Raw genomic sequence first — 17,149 nt, 5'->3', positions numbered from 1 at the left:
ATCAGATAAATTATTATTGTCATGTAACAGTTGGAAGTCAAGGCAGAGATTTATAAAGCATTGGTTTTCACGAGTGCGTAACAGAATCATTTTTCCTCTGAAGATCTTAATTCTTTGTTTTCTAATCTATGTCAGTGTAAATGTTATCACGACTTGAAATGATTGTGTATCTGTTGAACAAAAGCGGTCCTGCATTGACAAGCCAGTGTGTGCAGGGGAAGAAAAATGCTTTAAAACACCTGTAAATTTTCATATTATTTTTGGCTGAGGGTTCAATTCTGTGTGACAAGTAAAAACCTGTGAAAGTAGTTACTTGCAGCATAGAGTTGAAATGGCACAACTTTACTCAGGCAGTAACTGAACTTTCAAAAAGAAGAACTTCTTGAGATTTCTAAAACCATACTCAGGCATGCTTCAAATGCTACTCGTCCCACGGGTTCTAGTGGCTCAGGCGGGTACCTAGAAGTCTCTCCCATGTCGTCTTCTAAGCATATTGGCCCTTGATGACTCCTCACTGTGAAGTTGGTATGTGCATCGCAGACACGTACAGAAATGCTGCTTTGGTCACTGCTGATTTATCTTTTTTGCATGGGTGTTTTGTATGTAGCCTTTTCTGCTGCACTGGACCACATGGGCTGCTGGGTCATTATCTTGCAGTCACATGATGGAGAAACTTGATGCAGGTAGTTCTGGAATGACTTTTAAAGAACAAAGTGGATAAACATGTTTGATGCAGGCTTGGGCATGTGGTTTAAATGTTAGTCTAATGGGGAGCAGAAGAGATGAGAGAAAAATTATATACTGTTTATTTCATGGCATGAAGTACTTAATTGTAGAGGGATCTCGTGACAGAAAAAGCATATCAATAAAGATACAGCATAACTTTAGGATGTAGATTCTGATGTTGTTATATAAAAATAATAGTATTGTAAGGGGCTGCCGGCCATAGATGTCTAAGATTGAAGAAACGTTATACCGTCTTTTCTCAAAAGTATCTGATAAAATAATTAAACCACATTATAACATGCATGTGAAAAGGTCAGATGAAATTCTGCATAATTTTTACTTTTTCTGTTAGCTTTACTTCACTGATAATGGTCTCCTAATATTGTTTCTTTCTTTACCAAAAGAAAAGAATAGCCTGCATTATAAATCTGTTTCATTGCTCTGTGCCATCAGTGTGCTCTTTTTACACTTATGATCTACTGTGTAACAAATTATATACAACTAATATGAAACAACCCCCAAAGCACCGGGTTTCTATTCCTCCCCTCCCAGCACTCACTCACATGCACCTAGGCACACATGCACACTCATGCCCCCGTGTTCCAGTCCTAGCAGGCATGTTGCACTGCTCTCTGGAAAAAAATACAGCATTTGGGTCAGTGTTTCTGATTCACAGGCTACACACAATGTAGAATGACTGATTACTGTATGCAAGAATAATCTCTGACATACCAGTTAAATAGAGTGTAAATAGTTGAAGGTTCAGATACCCTAACATTTCAAGAGATTTAAGAATTGTTTGATTATCCTGTAAGAGACAGCAGCTCTGCTTTTCTTGTTAATTATATCACAGTTGATGGTGTCACACTATGTTCACGTTTAACTGACACATGTGCCTGTTTGATGTATTAGTCTGTTCCGGTTCCTTGTCCCATGGCATTTGTTTAAGCCAGAAAAAATGCAAGCTTATGTAGTTACTGTTAATTTCATGAGCAGGGAGAGGTTAGCTCCTGTGAATCTACATGTTTGCAATATTTTATTGCATTAAAGAAGTATCATTACCTCATGGTTCTAGCTCATAAACAGCCAAACAGTACTTGACATTTAAAGAGATTTTCTGTTGTGCACTTGTATAGTCAAGAGTAATTCTAATCCTATTAAAGATATTATGTCATGGAGGTGTGCCCTGGGGGACAGGGCTTCTTCTCATTGGTTAGATGGAAAGCAGAGGGGAGGGGTGACCAAGAGGGTGGATTTATTACTTGATAGTTAGGTCAGGGATTTCTGTGAGAAATGCCCAGTGGTTGCAGTTGCTGATGATTTCACGTCAACAGCAGTGCAACACAGTGTGCTCCAATAGCTGAGTACTGAGTGAGATACTGCAAACGAGTGGAGGAGAAAAAAAAAAAAAAGAGACAGCATATGAGAAGCAGTCAGAGAGAGACAGAGAGGAAAGCTGAGAGCAAGAAAAGTGCTCCGGCTAGAGGAAAGTCTCCCAGGTGTACTGCAGAAGCTTTTTGGAAATGGATGCAAGGACCATCTGCTGCCGGTAGATCAGGGGCTGTGGACTAAGGACTAAGGACAGAGAGAGCGAGCTTATGGCTCTTTTGAATAAAATTGAAGTTCCGCATAACTGATTCATCAAGATACATCATGAGTATGCTCCTGCATGAGATATTAATGTATGAATCCACACTACAGATAGATAGACTACAGCCTACTGTGGTATAAAAAATAGATAAAAGCAGCAGCAGTGCAGTGAATATGGCAATGAATTTTGGAGTGATTATCTGATTTATGTACAAAGAAAAAGAGAAGCAAAACAGAAACAGCTCTTGCAGTACTGTGGAGTTTGCGAGGCACTGCATTTAATGCTGAGAGATGCTAAACATTATATCTGACAACAGTGAAAAGAAAGATCATGGAGAAGTCAAGTAGTGAGGATTCTTCAATTCACCGGAGTCCATCTTTGGATAGCAAAGACTCTGACTTTGCTAAACCTTCTACCTCAGGGAAGCAATTTGGTCGAGGTTTTACTGCTGGAGCTTTCTATGGTACAGCTGGATCACGCACACAGAGCCACAGCGGGGTCGGAACTGGGACCGGCGTTGGGACTGGGACTGGCGTAAAAAGTGAAAAATACAGTGCACCCAAAGGCAGCAAATATGTGGTCTTTTACCTGGATCTATCCTTTGTTTTCCTTTTAGAGTTTAAGAAGTGCAACATGGCAAGAGGCTGCCTGTGTTGTTTGAAATACATGATGTTCCTTTTCAATTTAATATTTTGGGTGAGTACTGCCTTTTCAGTTGCCTTCATTTGTTAGCGTATCCTGTACTACTGCATTATGTGTACAGTGCGTCTTTAAAGCACTATAGTAAGCTCCCCCCCCACTTTTCTTCCTCTCTCTCATACACATAAGGAATATTTTCAGTGTTAAACCTGTGCCTAATGGGAAAATGTACTTGTTTTCTGTATCTTTATGGACACCTGGTTACTGTACTTTGACTACCAATTCTTAAAGCTCAAGGTTCAAATATGTGTTTTGAACTGGGTTATTTAAGGAAGGGCAAAACTGTTTTAGCATTAAAATCCTATTGTGGCAAAATTTTTGCATTCTGTTGTAATACCTCATGTTGCATTAAACTGCAGGTTTATTTAAATTTGAACTACATTCTCATTGTTGCCATAAATTCCACGTTTTTGTAAATTTCATTTGACATTGCTTTTTCTTTTGAAGGAAGTTCAGTCTCATTTCTTCATTTAAAAAAAAGAATGAATCATGCACACTCTAACTGCTTAAGATGTCAGCATAAATGTGGAATGATTGGAATGATGAATTAATCTGTATTCAGTTTCAGCTGCAGTTGTCCAAACTGGCATGTAAAGTTGGAAACTAGTGCTTTCTTTTGAGGGATCAAAATTGATTTTCCTCCATGAGCCAAGAGGCATAAGGAGTTGTAACAGTGCCTCAGCAAGCAGATTAAAAGCATAATGAATACTTTGAGCAAAGTAATGCCACGTACAAGGGAGGGAGGTAAGGTTCAAGTGAACCATCAGCTGGGCATCCTTAAGTGAACAGTAAGGTTGGGAAAATCACAGGCTAATTGAAATACTGATTTTTTGTGAATATAGCCCAGTATGAAATTGGTTTGCTTAACTGAAATCAAAGGTCACTGCTTTCTTTGTGGTTGTAATGCTTGGGCACATGGATAAAATGATTTAAGGTTGTAATCTAGAAATACAGAGTATGCCTCAGAAGTAAATGAAAATACATTCTCTGGATTTACTTTGGAAGAAGGGGCATTTAACAGTCTAGTTCAGATAGCTATCTCTGCTGTAGAGATATCAATGTTCAAACAGCCTGTTTGTTTGTCATGACCCACTTACTGAAATAACCTTTAAGAGCAAGCGGTAATGGGAGATTTGGTATGGTGTTGGACCAGACCAAGCACGCAAGAGTGAGCTTTAGCGGTAATAGACTGAAATGTTGCAGCCACTGACGGTGTGGCAATCTCACTTAAATAGGAAGGTGGAAATCTTTGTTAAATAGAAAAGTGGGACTGGTCTCTGAAGAACATCTGATCCAAGCTTCTTGGTTCACCTGTGGTTTTTGTTTTTGTTTTTTTCTGTACACCAACCCTACCAGAAAGTTTCCAAGTTTCCTCACCTATTTCTGGAATATATCCCTTTGAGGATGCTAGCTTTATATCAGACTGGCTATATGACCCAAAGGCTGCATTGCTGTGACACCTTAGAAGTATTTCTGTTTTTCTCATGCTGTATGTTGTGATTAGTTTTGGAATAGCACTCTGGATGTCATTGCTTATGTTCTCTGTGATCAGCCATTAGGAATACCATACCATTCCCCTCATCTCCTTAGACTCAGTATCTTTCTTTCCTTTTATCTCTCTGCCAAGCATCATTTTTCTTGACTGTGTGTGCAGGCAGGCCTTCCCATATCCATTTTTCCTTTCCTTGAACTTGCACAAAGTATTTCCAGCCTCCTCTCTGTGTTCATCTCTGTATTCCCCCTACTCAGCTCCCACTAGACTCTGGACAAACACATTGCTTCTTGGACTAGGACTTACCTACTACTACCTGGGACAGGTCTCTAGTACCCCTGTGCTTCCTCAGCTCTTACTCTAACCTCTGAATCCCCTTTTCCCTCTTCCCAACATGCCTTTGTTTGCTGGGTTTTTACCACTTTTCTTTCTGTTATTAATCTTTTTCACTGCATCTCTGTCTAATATTCTAAAAATGCTTTTTGTATGAGCCAGGCTGTGCAAAATGTGTTGTAGAATGGTGAATCAGGGTTTATATAGAAAAGCTGAATGCAAGATGTCAAATGCTTTTAAAGTAGTTTACAACAGAAATTTGATCCACTAGCCTTGTTTAGATTGTTCTGAAGTTCGGCTTCTTTTACTTTAGCTGACTTAAATTCCATCTTACAGACCAGTCTTAAGGTTCCTGTGCAACTTTCCAGTGTTTTCAGAGGACTGCAGTCTTGCTGGATTCTTACTTTTTTTTAAACAGGCCATTTTATTGTCCTGTGTCTTGGAGGACTCAGATGAATAAAACTGTCCTCTCTTTTTCTTCATGGAAATGCTAACTAGACTGAAGCATACTATAGGCAGGTGATCTGTAGTTTGCTGTCTCTGGCTTTGTACCTGGCATCTGCGCTAGTTCCACCATGGCTGTCTGACAGACTTTGGATGTTAGCTGAGTTCTGTGTATGCCCCTTGCTGACACTGTGCTCTTGCCAGTGTCCCTCTCTCCTACTCTGTAGTCTTCTGCTAGCCCAGCTCTGGGTTCTCCATACAGCTCTGCCAGTACCGGCACTCCTATCCTGCCCTAAAGCACTCCCTATTGTTTGGATCCTGTCTTCCTTTTCAGCCCTTTTCTCCCATCCCAGCATTTGCCAATTCTCCTCAGTCCTGGTCTCCCAGCACACTGGGCTGTGACAGTCCAAAGCCTCTCTCCCACATCACTACCAGGGCCCAGTCTGGGACTGCAGCACCCCTCTGCAGTTTGAGCGTTGCTTCCTTCTGAAGTTTTGTTAACATACCCAAGTCCAAAACCATGAAGTTGTGGCCTTCTCCTAAGCAGTGACTATCATCTTTTGTAATGTAAGGTGATTTCCTTTAAAAAAGTGAGAGACTAATTTGTGAGCATGAAATCTGTCTCGGCCTGTATTTTAAAGCAGAATGAGACTCCTGGCCCTCTGAGGTGAGGAGACCACTTCCGTGCAAGAAGCAAGATTTTTATGTAGACATTGATTTAGGCGACTGGAGTCTGTAGTAGAAAAACTGTGTTTCAAGGAGTCTTTAAACAGGTGCCAGTCTAGCCGCTGTGTGGTGAATGAAGCAGTTAGTGGGCAGTCTGACTGACCAGCTTGCATGGCAAAAAGCTATGTTGTTTTGAGCCTGCAGGTGCAGAAAGCTTGGCTCATGTGAAGTATTATTATACTGTAGTAAATTGGTGTTTGTTAGGAGTTTGTGGATAGTTCCCCTGCCACATGAAAAATGGTTGTATCCTTTGGTGTCCCAGGAGGGCTGGGTACTATTCTGTTGAAAGATCCTGGGGGTTGCTCTTGCATGTTGGCCCAAAGAAGGATGTTCTTCTGTAGAATAAGAATCTTCTTCCATTATTTGCTTCTTGATACCAAGAAAAAGACTGAGACCTAATCTGTCCATCATGTGGCAGCGAGCTGTACTGCTCTTCCAGCCTGACAGCCAGCCCATACACATTTGAAAACCACCTAAGTGTCCATTTGAAGATAATGGAGATGTGCAGTGGTTAGTAGGTTGTTTCTGTTTTTATGTACAAAACATACTGCCACTGTGACAGCTTTGAGAAAGAGGTGGTGTGTTGTTGCTGCCCAATAAAAATTCAATATTAGTGAATTAGATTCATGATGACAAAATACAGTTTTTGAAAATTAGTAACAGATCTATTAGTTAATGTGGAAGGATTGCAGATGAGTTCTGCAAAGCAAGTTGATCAAAGAGGGGCCTAACAGTAAATTGAAACAGAAGGGGTTTCTCCACTGTATCACTAAGAACTTCAGGTATTTCTCTGTGTTGTCTGATTCTTAGCAGTTGTTCTTGGCCATCTGGCATTGCTTTCTTTTGGAGATTAAGAAAGTCTGAGCTGAGGGTTAAGAAAGCTTATAGTATTTAATTGTGTGGCTAGGATGATGATTTACAGCGAATTTGTCTTAAGTGCATAATATATTTTGCAAAAGGCCTGGGCAAGTACATATGTTAGTTGATTTAGTTTGCCTTCAGGAATATTCATGTGCACATGTATGGAGATTGCAAAGCAACCAATATAGTAGTCCTGCAGATAAAATGGAATATTGATTTTTTTTTTTTTAAATTTCTACAGATAGCAGCTTAATTGCCAAGAAGGACAGTAACCAAGTACAAAGATTAGGGTATAGGTGTTTATAGGATAGATTTCACTTCAGTGAAATTAGGCAAAAGAATTAGATGGATTGTTTTCACAGACTATTTCAGAAAATCTTACTTCCTATAAAAATTTCTACAAAACACAAATTTTGAAAAAGAAATTTCATTTGTGAAATGAGAATTTCATAGTGTCCTAAAAGGGAAAGTTTAAAGTGACAGGAATAAATTATCAAAACTTCAGTAGAAAACTTTGCACAAGATGCTTGATTATGGATCAATTTTGGGTTGTTCTGTTCATTTAACTAAAATTAATGACTCCATGTACATTGAAACATTCATAATACACATTTTGTTAGGTTTTAGAATTGCTTAAGTTTAATATCATGCATTTTATTGGAGGGAACATCTGGCAAGATTATTAAATCTGGATGTTTTCTTTGTTGCAATTGGTAGGAAAATTAAGTATAGCCAGAAAGTCCCTTAATGTGGTTTCTTTATTAAATTGAGTTTAAATTTAGACTACTATAAAAATCTTCTGTTAGAAATGATACCTATTATGATTAGGAATAATACCTATTTATTAATGCTATAATTAACCTTAAACGGAAGTTAACATTTATCTAAATTAAAATGAGTGGACTTTCCAAATTCAGATATTTGATGCTCAGTTTTAAAGCAAATTTTATAATAGGTTGTGGGCATTTTCCTTCTGCTAAAATGTAAGACTAGAAGAGAAAAACATGAGCTGGAAAGTTGGCTAGCCCAGAAGTAATAGCAAAAAGCTAAACCCAGAAAATTGTTCACTTATTCTTTGCTGTGAAAATAATTGTCTAATTTAATCTTACAGTCTTATAAATGAAAAATGATGTGTATTTATCAGTGAGCATAAATACAATAGCTTTGCAACCACGCAAGCCACCTTTTACTGAAGTCTGAGGTCTGGGATCGGACCAAAAGAGAGCAAGCATGTCTGTTGTCTCTTTGGGTGAGACTGCTGTCACAGGTATTGATACTGTAAAGCAACTAAGAATTCTAGAATGTTTTATATAGGGTAATCCATACTTAAAGGTATTTTTCTTCCCAACTGGAATATATACTATAACACACTATTTAGTTTGAGGTACAAAGCATTAATGCTTATCTGAACCTGCTGGACAAACAGTTGAAGCTTGTGAACAGGCTTTGTCCCTATGCATAACTGAAAGTTAATCTTTCAGGTTTAATGACATTTGTGGAATCTCTGAAATGAGAACAAAATGCCAAACTACAGACAGCTTGGAACAGGGAACACGATCAAATTCACTCCCTTTTATTCTCCTGCTCCTGACTGCATGATCTTGTAACCAATATGTCCTGTGCCCTGTATGCAACAGTTTTCTGACACAGGGAAGAATGACAAGGAGATATAGTGAATGACGCTGAGATGCTTGTCCCGTGACATAACAGCAGTATTTATTTCTGTCATATTTTGGCTGTAATGACATAAGTGAGCAGTGCAGTGACAACTGCAGTACAATCCCATGAAAGTAGGACTACTCAAAAAAAAAAAAAAAGAAAAGAAAAAAAATCACTTTAAGAGCGACACACTGAAATCTGGAAAAGGAGTAGTCTTAATTTTCATAGTCAAGGCTAATATTTTCAGTCTCATTGACAGAAAAAAAAATCAGGTTTTAATACAGATTCAAGAGATTTTGAAAAGATTCTAGCTTTTAGCTTTAGTTTCTTCTCCAAACAGTATGCCATTATTGAGTGGGCCTATGCAACCATGCGTGTCAGTGTTGGAGTACAAATAGGCAAATGTTTCTGCATGTCAACGTTTTGGCTGGGAGGACAAGTTATATTTAGTTCAAACTGAGTGATGTCCTTATGAATATATTGTATGTTGTATGTGACATTAGAGAATAATGGTCAAATATTATTGAAGCCTGAGACCAGTTTTATGAGGTGTACTTCAGAGCTGTGTTAGACTAGTTAATCCAGGTGGTGGGAGCTCCATAACCATTTTTAAGGAAAAGAGTCTAAGCTATTTCAACTCAACAGGGGAGACATCTGATACAACATTTTTCACAGAATTCCTCTCACTTACTGCTCTTTCCTAACATTGTATTCTGATCAGGTTGTTTTTTTCCATTGCTTTTTTTGGTTTTGTTTTTCCTTCAGTGTGGAATTTTTGAAACTATTTTTACTCTAGCTGTAGGTAGGTTAAGAGCCGTTTGTGTCCGTTATTATGGATGAATGATGTATTGATTCATGACTAAAAGGCAGATTTGATTTATACCTCTGTTTTACCATAGTCTGCTGGACACAGTTGTTTAATCATTGTTACGTGTGGAGGTTCATAGTCATTGAATGTGAGAAGCAGAATACAGTTTGGAAGTGGAAAATAATTGGCTATTCCCCCACCCCCTGCCCACAGAGTTAAACCTCTTTCTTTAAAGATGTGATTCAGGTTCTCTTCCTCATATCCTCTGATTGATTGTGTGACCTTGAGCAAATTTCTTCAGCCTTTTGTGGCTTGATTCCCCTAAGTTCTAGAAGTAATGATGATATCAACTTTTATAAAGCTAAGGTTGTAAGCATGGGATACAATTATTGCTAACTTTTAATAAGCTTAAAAACTAATGTTTCTTACTTACCTCTGGGCTCAAAGACCATATAGAACATTTCAGTAAGCTACTCAGTTTGGCTTTTGTTTTCATGCTCCCTTTTTGTCTGTTTCTGCCACCTTCCAAGTAAGTCTGCAGGAGGCCAATCCAAAGGGGTATAATCTTCTTCACGCAAATAGAGTAGGATGAGCATGTAACTCCATTGTCTGGCTGTCAGAAGAGGCATGTAATTTGTTTATTTAAATGTTTATTAAAATGGTACAAAAGATCAGAGGATGCAGTCCAATTTGTGGTAAGTAAAGTTAATTGGGGTTTCATTGTACATAAAAAAATTGGACGTGCCGAATGGGCAGCTGAGTCATCACAGACACACTGTTAATATTGTGTAATATACTTAGTAGTTCTTCTGTGCGCATTTCTTATCATTGGTAAAGTAACCTAACCTTTCAGCAGCTCAGTGAAATTTTGAATCAAAGGAGGAATTTTGCTAGGTATCTTGGGCTCTGCCTGAATTATCCTGCAGAAATAAATAAGCCACACTATGTCAGCAAAGTGAAAGAATCTGATGTGGCTGAAGGTGTGGTATTAAATAGTGAATATTTGTTGAACCTGTTTGGGAGGTCACATAAGACTTAATCATTTTAATATCACTTTACAGAAATGATTGCAGGCACTGAACTCAAAGCAATTTCACAACTCTCCAAAACAGATTAGCTTTAAATCAGTTCAGATAGAACATCTCCATTCAGCCTTGTCCCTTGCTGCTTAGGAGCAAATTAAATTGCTGTATGTATTGAGCAGAGGTAATTGGACTTCCATGTCTGGAAATTTGACTGAGATAATCCTTCTTCTGCCTGCTTTTCTTGAGTTGGGCCAAAGTTCATATTGCTATCCAAACCTCTTTAATTTAACTATTCCATTCAGTATAGCTCGGATAGTGAATATTCCTGGGGCCCACTGTCACTGTGAATTTTAAAAATCATTGCAGCTCATCTTCATTAGTGTCAGCCAAACCTTGCACCATGGTCAATGGATTATCACTTCTGATGTAGTGCAGATAGGGATAGGTTTTTCCACAGGGTTACAGTATATTCCGGCAGTGTTTGTGGTTGTCTTTGATCAAACCATAGCCAAGTCCCTATAATCTTAGTAACCCATCCCCACCCACCTATAGGTGTTTAGTGTCACAGTTGGCATGCTGTCTGTCTTGTCTGAGCTGCCATCCAGAGCACAAGATTTTGTCCTCTGTACTGGCTGGGAACACAAACCTGTTGGTTACCCCTTGCATCTCTTTCAGCACAAAATGACTAGCTTGCAGTTACTTTTACTCTGTTTTGCTTCATGTGTGTTTGTTGTTAAATACAGTAAATGAGAATTTACTTTTCAGAGTCAAAAGAATTAATGTTTGCAACAAAGAAGCAAACAAAACCCCTGTGCTTCTATTTAATGGGGGAAGGAATTTTGCACCCATCAATTCATGTAAAATGTACTTGATCCTTATTACAAGCTGAATTTGGCAATCTTGTCCTTTAGTGATTCATGAAATCTTTTGCCTGTCTTCTGTATCTCCTGAACCAAAATCCTCATGCTGTTTCTAATCACTGCTCCAGGGACATATACTTTTGGAAATATTTTGAACAATAAAGTGTCTTTCATGTTTGTTACAGTAGAACCCAGGCAAGTCATGAGATGTTAGAGGTGGAATTTGTATCTTTCTGATTTATTTTATGGATTCCCCCTAACTTCTGTCCTTCTTGTGTTCACGTGCAATTTCAACTGCTGAAGGTACAAACTGTAGGTCTACGATAGGAAATGATGAGATGATTGTTGATTCCTAAATGCAGCATCCTCAAAGCACCCTTAAGTGTTTGAGAAGAGTATAACGTGTTGAGAGTTTTTGCAAGGAATTAAAGCCAGCAGAAACTGGTGTGCTAATCTCTCTTGGCAATTACAGAACTGTCAGTTTCCTAGACTGTAAGGGGCTGTGATGTACAAGTATTTTTTCCTAAAATAACTTTCTCATTTTTCTTATGATGAAGAGGACTGAAACAAGAAAATCATGAGCTATGGATGATAAGATTATTAACAGAGGATTATAAGCTGTAGGGGTTCATCAGCTTAATGAATTACTAGTCATTAGCAGAGATGTATTAGTTGCTTATGTGCATGCTTCTATCATGCTGCACATGTGATGCAAAGCATGTTAACTGAAACCAAGCAATTTACTCTGCAAATAGAACGTGTAAATGTGTAACAGTTCACTATGGCAGCAGTTAACTCAAAGCAATTCTGCTTTTTGTAATCATCTGTGTATACAATATTGTCCAACCACTGAGTCTGAAATGATGTAAAAATGAAATAGAGGGAAAAGAATAGACACTGTGCTATTTTTGCACTGCTTTTAAACCAAGGGCTTTAAAAATATATTTTTAATGTTGCAGATAAAATTTTGTGCTGATGTGTGTGACTATGCCTGTACAGTGATACACATCGTATCTGCTACACCTTCTGCTCCCACTATGTCCAAACACATATTTTTCCTCTCCACCTGAGACACATTTTTCTCTCCACCCCATCGATCTGAAACACGTATCTTTCAGAGCTCCAAAGTAAGAGATAAGAAGTGAAGGTAATAGGCCAGTTCCATACCTCAGTAAAATTAATGGCAGGACTCCTGTTGTCATCTGTAATATATGAAAATATATGTGTGCAGACCTAATTTGCATTTGTAAGTGTCCAAATGTATTCATATCCAGTACATACTAATGTGTATGTGGCCATTCAATAAAATTTGCCAGCTTAGTATGCTAGTTTAGAGAACTGAGGTCCATATAAGCTTTATTAATCTAACATGAACAATCTTTGCATGTGACCCCCTTGTGCTTTATTAACTTTTTGTATTTCCTTAGCCTATAGCACATGTTCTGATTTTTCCTTTTAGATGGCTTGATCTGGATGGGGATCTCTCTTTCTGATAATTCTTATAATTCTAGCATGATCTACTGTGTATTTTTGGAGCCTTCTAGATTTTTTCCACCTTTTAAGCTTTCAGTTACTAGAAGGGCTACTTCTGAATCAGAAGTTTGTTTTTTCAGTCTTCTTGAAGGTATTATTAAGCACTCTTCTCTTTAAATGCTGCTGCTGCATGACCAATACTTATATTTCCTTACTAGCTATGCCACTGCTGACGAGTTTGGCTCCTTCATAAAACTTCTTTTTTCTTCAGTATAGTCTTGGAGAGCTTCCAGCCAGTTATGGTCTTAAACCAGGTAAAAGTGCTGGCTGTCACTGGATTGCAATTCAGAAGTGTAAACATTTCATTTCATGGTAAACAGCAGTTTTAAACTAAATCACTAGTCAGGAATCATGGTGATCTATTTACTTTCCCAATTCCAGTTCATTTAACTATGGCCATGTCACCAAAGGGTGCCTCTTCTTCAGAGTCCTCAGGATGTGAACCAAGACATAGTTAATTTAGAAAAAATAAGGTTTACGTTCTAAGTTGCTCTTTCCTTGGAGTCTGATGATTGTCCCGCCATCTTTTTTTCACTACTTTAGGGAATTAATATTGTATGTGTTACCATAATGCCAGAGTGCCTTGGGATTGCTTCATGTGATCCTCTTGATGCCTGTGTAGGTATGGGCAGTGCTGTTATCCTCATGATACAGATGGAAAACAGAGCCACCAAAGCAAAGGGAATGTCTGCAGCAGAGCACAAGGTAGATGGCTGAGAGCTATTGGAGACCAGAGTTAGCAAGTCCACGCATAGCACAGTTCAGCATGGATGGAATTGTGTTGACTTCTGTTCAGCTGTGTTTGCGTGGCATTGTCCATCAGCTCAGAGATCCTGCTTATCGTGTACCTCCAGCTGGGATGTGATTACAGTCTGCTTCCCTGCACTTCCATTTCCAGATTAGCTTGGGCTGTATTCATGCTGTAGATGTGTCCTACTAACTAACTTGTACAAGGTCAAACCAAATTTGAATACAGATCTCTAAAGTCTTTGGTAAGTGTCTTAACCAACATGCCATCTGTTAGACCCCATGCCTTGTGAGAGACTTGATGCAAGCAAGCCACACCTGAACTCCCTATGCTTGTGCAGGATGGTCTGCAGGCACAGAAATCCTTTCAGTTTTAGGACCTTAGACTATCCTCTTTTTTGGGTGTGTCCTCCATAAGTCTAGCACCTCACTGGCTTCTAGTGAAAGTTTCCTTGTGACATGTAGCATAATTCCTAAACTTGTCCTCCCCAAAGTGTCAATAAGAAAATTAAAGTTCTCTTCTTGAGATTGTCATGCAAGGGACTTCAGTCACAGTGAAGACTTTGTTATGGGATGTCTCTCTTTCCCGTGATCATTGCAATGCGACTCTATACCACTCCAAACCAGCTAATAAAACCATTCCATAAATGGTATGTACACTGACGTTGTATTTAACGCTTATGAAAGGTGGAGGTGAGAAGAAAGAACTTACTGATTAAAAAGCTTTGTATTTGATATCTGGTAATAATATTTTTTTCTACCTTTTGGAGCCCCTCAAGCCGTATTTTTGTCTCCTATTGTCAGAGCAGTGTTTGCTCTAGTGGCTTTTTCAGGAGGTGGGATGTGGAAAGAACTCTGTGGGATTTTTTTTTTCCCACTGACAGCATCCAGGAGGGTGCTGGGCTTATGTCTTCCAGTCCAGCAGTGGGTTTGTGTCTTATCGGGTGTACTTTAAAATGCAGATAGCCAATGTTATCTTTCTTCAATCCTGTTTTTTGTTGCTGTTGTATTTGCTTTTTCATTTGGTGTTCTTTTTTTAGGTTTTATCTACTGTGCTTATAGATGTGACCTGCAGAGATGTCTATGATGTATGACCTTAGTATGATAGAACTATCTATTACTTTGGTAGGTTGGAAGGTCTCGAGAATTTTAACTCTCTCTTTCTGCCTTGTGGTAGAAATGGAAGTTGGCCTTATTGTTGCATTTTCTTTTGTTTTATTTCTTAGCCTGTTCTTCCTTTTATAACTTATTTGGAATAAAGCATTCTTGTCTTTCATAGTTCAATTAGATGTCAGTGATCAGGCTTTTTCCATTCTGCTGTGAGCATCTGAACTGATGATCCAAATAAAACATGGTGAGGTTACAAATACATTAAGACTAATATCTTTGTCTATTGGTTTGGTTTCTCTCTGGTATGTGAGGCTTGAATATAAAACTGAGTATACTGGATCAGACCTAAGTTTGTCTACCTCATATCCTGTCTCTGAAGGTAGCTGCTAAAGAATGCAAAGCAAAGCAGTTGTGAAATGGGATAAATGCAAAGTAATCTTCCCTCAACTTACTTTCCTGTTTTCCAGGGGACACTGGTTTACGGATTTCATAAACTGGAGGTGGCAGCTATGTCCTTTGCACTTAATAGACACTAAAGGATTTAGACAAATTTGTGTAATACCTTTGGATCCATTTATCCTTTGGTCTTCCTGAATTCTATGGCAGTGAGTTCCCTTCTTTAAATATGCACTATGTGAAAGAGCACTTCCTTTTAAGCATACTGCTTGATAATTTCAGTAGATGCTTACAGTCATTCTGTGAAAAATGGGAAAAAGGGAACTGTCCTTTCTGCTTGTCATCCTTTTTTGTTTGCTTTTATTACTAGAATGGGAAGAAAAATCAGAGAAATTTAATTTAAAAATGAGATGAACCACAACAGAAGTAGTGTTTAGCAGTGCTTAACATAACAAAGAAAAAGTCTAGGTTGATAGAGACCTCTAGAGATCATCTGGTCCAACCTTCTTTTGAAAGCAGGGCCTTAGATTAAGTTATCCAGGGCCCTGTCAAGCTGAGCCTTGAATATTTACAGCAAAGGAGATTCCACCATTTGTCTGGGTAACCTATTCCAATATTTAATGGTTCTCAAACTGCAGAAATGTTTCCTTACATCCAGACCAAGAGTTTCCCTGTAGCAACAAGCCCATTGCTTGTCCTGACACTGTACATCCTCATGAACAGAGAATCTCCATCTTCTCTGTCACTGCCTTTTAGGTAATTGACAGACTGTGATTAGATCCCTCCAAGCCTTCTCTTCTCTAGGCTGAACAAACTCAATTCCTTCAACTTTTCTTCCTTTGTCAAGTTCTCCAACCCAGTATTAATCTTGGTGACCCTTTGCTCGACCACCTCCAGATTTTCAATGTCTTTCCTACCTGGGAGGACCAAGCCTGGGCACAGTATTCCAAGTGTGCCTAACAAGTGCTGAATAAAATGGAATAATCACATCCTTTGATCTACTGCGTATACACTTGCTGATGAAATCTGGCACATGATTTGGATGCTTACACTAATATTTTTGCTGTCCTGCTGTACTGCTTTTAACACAGCTTTTAGCACAGTGGAATGCACACCACTCTATGTAGAGTTCAGGGAGATGAATAAACTTTACTCTGGGGATAGAAAACTTTCGTCCCTTACTTTTGAGCATGTACATTCATAATATGATACTGCAATTAAATATTTTTGTCCTTTTATTGTATTGTCCCTGAAAGGGTGGATCTGACTTCTTTCCCTTGTATTTACTCAATCTCTTCTGAAGTATGCTTCAGCTCCTCTCTGCGCTGTTCAGCACTTTTGGTAGCCCACCATGCAGCTATGTCACTGTAAGTCATACTTAGTTTTAAACTCCATCTAGCCTGATGATTGTACAGTTGGCACAAGTGCTGACAAGAACAAAAACATTGATCTTGTCACTCTCCCATCCAGGCAGCAGCAGTGTGTAGATTGTGTTTTCTGGTATAGTGTATTGATTTTATGCATTGCTAAATGTTATATTGCTTCGCAGTATATATCTGGACTGCCAGCTGTTTATTTGCTTTCCACAGTATTTCTGGTCTGATCATGACTCCTGCAGCCCAGCCAGTGTTTGTTTTCTCTGTTATGTTTAGTCTCATTAACAGGGCGTGTATCTCAGAATCATGAGATTTCAGGATCTCATGATTTTTACTGGGGCTTGAGGGGGGTTGATCTCTTTTTATAAAAAGCTAATTTTTAGGGTGGTCTTTCATGTGTGACACTTTTAAATGGATGCTTTATATTTTAGACTCAAACTAGGGGGTGGGAGCAGGGAACAGCTAAACCTTGAGTACAGTGTGTCTCTGTGGAAAGTAGTCTGCAGAAATAGGGTGGGTTTTTTTGGCGTTTTGTTAAAGTGCAGACTCCACGACAACTCTGTGTGTTTCCCAACAGGGAATCTGTTCTGACGCATCCTATTTTTAATCCTTTTCTCAAGTTCCTGAATATGTTTTCTTTAGAGGACTATATTGCAGCCAAACAGTTTTTCTTTCAGGATACTTTATCTTGCTTGTCCTCACAGAAAATATCTGTGTTCAAGTATGTTTCCCCATCACACACAGTTTTGGAAAGTCCAAGAAT

The 17,149-nt window shown here is 38.7% G+C and overlaps 1 protein-coding gene across 12 annotated transcripts in view; it reads left to right on the top strand.

Moving 5' to 3' along the window:
* TSPAN9 (tetraspanin 9) overlaps window positions 1–17,149 on the top strand; it is a 196,377-nt gene that overhangs the window by 79,139 nt on the left and 100,089 nt on the right. For 10 of the 12 annotated variants that reach the window (XM_064517937.1, XM_064517941.1, XM_064517965.1 and 7 more), the window contains one exon: window positions 2,934–3,013. In XM_064517937.1, coding sequence (XP_064374007.1) covers window positions 2,934–3,013 — 80 coding nt within the window. Of the gene's footprint in view, window positions 1–2,082; window positions 3,014–17,149 lie in introns of those variants that run through there. The other 2 variants (XM_064517944.1, XM_064517936.1) reach the window with 2 other exon arrangements.

This window comes from Dromaius novaehollandiae, chromosome 1 (genome assembly GCF_036370855.1).
Source record: "Dromaius novaehollandiae isolate bDroNov1 chromosome 1, bDroNov1.hap1, whole genome shotgun sequence".
NCBI classification, from domain to species: Eukaryota; Metazoa; Chordata; class Aves; order Casuariiformes; family Dromaiidae; genus Dromaius; species Dromaius novaehollandiae.
Note: the sequence above shows the minus strand (reverse complement) of the source record. Positions and strands in the feature narration are given on the sequence as shown.